Raw genomic sequence first — 2,766 nt, 5'->3', positions numbered from 1 at the left:
AGGATATTTGGTGACCATAGGTTCAAGAATTGCAAAGCACCAAATCTTGTGAATTCTGATGAGATGTCTTAATCTCAAAAGAGAGGAGGGGTGAGCCACTCTTCTAATGTTCCAACACAAAATATTAATCATGGGATCCTTAGCATTCCAAAGAGGAATACTAATCACTGATAGGAGAAAATGGAATGGAAGGTTGAGACCTTGACCTAGTTCTTCCTCTATTATGTGTAGAGGTAGAGCCATAAGTAGTCTCAGCCTTTCCATCCTTCTTAGAAGAGTTTGTTCCTTGTACGAGTTGCTGCACCTCTGCTTTTTCTTTTTCCTCGTTCTCTGAATTTGCCAATCCTCTTCCAAGGCCTGTTGCAAATCAATGACATCAGCCTCAACAATGCTAGGAGTGGCCTCATTGATCAGGGAACTTTTCATCACATTCTTTTTCCTTGTTTTCTGACGTTTCCAATCTTCTCCCAAGGCCTGCTGCACTTCAACAACAACAGCTTCAAAAGTGTCAGCCCCAATGTCCAAGGGGTTTTCCAAAGCACACTTCCCTTTTTCAGCAAGTGTGGGGGAAGGAGGGGTGATAATACTGACTTCATTAGGTTCTGCCCTCACCACACAACCTGGGGGAGTTTCCAAGTTGTTGTGGGGTTCTGATAATTCACCCAATGGATCACCATAGTGGAAAGTAGCAGGAGGATTAGTGTTCTTACAAGAACTAGTTTTACTGGTTTGCCTGACAGCCTCCCTGTGATTAAGTGTAGTGATACTATTGCTTTGTCCCTGATTAGAAACCTGACTAACTACCCTTGGATTCATAGAGAGTTTTTTTGTAGGGGGGTGAGCCTATAGCATTTTTCATTAGTGTGGCCAAACATTTTATAGTGTTGGCAGTAAAAAGGCTTTTGTTCAGCAGTTATATCTTGCCAAAATCCCTCTTCATCATAACCAATCCATATCCTTTTAATCTCAAGGAGGGTTATGTCTCTTTCCACCTGAATTCTAGCAAGAGCAGGTCTTGCCTTATTGAAAGTAGGAGCATCCACCTTGAGGGGAGTACCTAGTGCTCTCCCTATATTAAACAGTGCATTAAGCTTGAAGTAAGGTAATGGAAGACCAGGTAGCTTAAACCAAACCGAGACCACAGGAGACTCCTTAGTTGGGTCAAAGTCACTAGTCCATTTCTGGATTTTCATTGTAACTCCTGCTATAGAAACAGCTTGTTTAGCAAATAGCCTAGCATAGTCTTCTTCCATTGAGAGTTGGATAAGAAGGTGTCTGCCATCTATCAAACCAAGCTTCCATTGTCCAATGAAATTTAGAGAATCAAAGAAGCTTCTAACAAGGTCCATTTTGGGATGGCCCAATTGGAATTTTCCAACAAGAGTGAATCTGACTTCTTCATTCAGTGAAGCAATTTCTGCTGCAGAGAAGTAGACTGCAGTTTCCCCATTTTTGAAGCCAAGGGGGTGAATGCAAGAGCAAATCCCTTTGCCAGCAGCAGCATTATGAAATTCCTGAGGGAAAATTAAATTTGTAGGATCTTGGAGAGTGTCATTAGGTCTTCCAACAATCCCTGCATAAGTAGCCTTAGTACAACTGGAATCAGTGTGAACATCAATGGGGGCGGCCATACCACCAATATGGACTATTCATTAATAATTCTAGAGGATGTTTTGATTACATGGAATCAAACAGCATTGTATTCGACATCGGATTATACTCATGATATAACAGTTTAAAGACATTATATTGAAACTTCTTTTCACAGTAATGAATGCAGATTTGGGCAATTGATTGAGAAAACAAAGAAATTTGATTTGCCTCAATTCTGAGAAATGCTAGCAAGCAAGAATGATATATATAAATAAAATTTATAAATGAATAATATTCAAGATATATATATGTATATAGATATGTATATATATATAATTAACTTACAATAAACAATAAATATTTTTCAAAAATAAACATTCAAAAGAAAATTTTTGCTTTACTATCCTCTTTTGCCATATAAATTGATCGTTTCTACATTCCCTTGGGTTTGATTTCTTCTTTCATAATTTTGTAAAACTTCACATATTTCCACGGTCTTCCTACATTCACGATATTTTGGGGTTAGTACCCAAATTATGATTCCCTTCCTTTGAGGTCGGTACTCAAATTCTGATTCTCTTTCGAGATTGATACTCAAATTTCAATTCTCTTTTTGGGGTCAGTACCCAAATTCTAATTCCCTTTTTTCGAGGTCAATATTAAATTCTGATTCTCTTTTGAGATTGATACTCAAATTTTAATTCTCATTTCAAGGTTAGTATCCAAATTCTGATTCCCTTTCTTCGAGGTTGGTTCCCAAATTCTTATTCTCTTTCGAGATTGATACTCGAATTTCAACTCTCATTTCGAGGTTAGTACCTAAATTCTGATTCCCTCCCTTCGAGGTCGGTACCCAAATTTTGATTCTCTTTCGAGATTGATACCTAAATTTTAAACTCTCATTCCGGGGTCGGTACCCAAATGCTGATTCCCATCTTTCAAAACACTTGAAATTTGATAATTTGGAAACAATTCATTTATCCCTAGCGAAAATACTACTTCACTTCAATTCCGTCGTTATTTTTGATTTGTCTCAAGTATGGTTACTTGGACATTCTTGCGAGATTTGGTTGATCATTTCAGTCAACGGCAACAGGTGCGTCATGCTTGTGCAGCACACTATACCTAATGGGTGTCCATTTGTTGACCTCATTTTGAGGTCTTTCATTCTCT

The 2,766-nt window shown here is 38.1% G+C and overlaps 1 protein-coding gene across 1 annotated transcript; it reads right to left on the bottom strand.

Moving 5' to 3' along the window:
* Window positions 1-812: 812 nt before the first annotated feature.
* LOC110036963 lies at window positions 813-1,631 on the bottom strand. Its single transcript, XM_020741526.1, has one exon. The coding sequence runs from the start codon at window positions 1,629-1,631 to the stop codon at window positions 813-815; it is 819 nt and encodes a 272-aa protein (XP_020597185.1).
* Window positions 1,632-2,766: the final 1,135 nt, after the last annotated feature.

Source organism: Phalaenopsis equestris, unplaced genomic scaffold, assembly GCF_001263595.1.
Source record: "Phalaenopsis equestris unplaced genomic scaffold, ASM126359v1 Scaffold213301, whole genome shotgun sequence".
In the NCBI taxonomy this organism is placed as follows: domain Eukaryota; kingdom Viridiplantae; phylum Streptophyta; class Magnoliopsida; order Asparagales; family Orchidaceae; genus Phalaenopsis; species Phalaenopsis equestris.
Note: the sequence above shows the minus strand (reverse complement) of the source record. Positions and strands in the feature narration are given on the sequence as shown.

Excerpts from the sequence above, each read along its gene's own strand:
- LOC110036963 (XM_020741526.1), bottom strand. The coding sequence starts at position 1,631 with ATGGCCGCCCCCATTGATGTTCACACTGATTCCAGTTGTACTAAGGCT.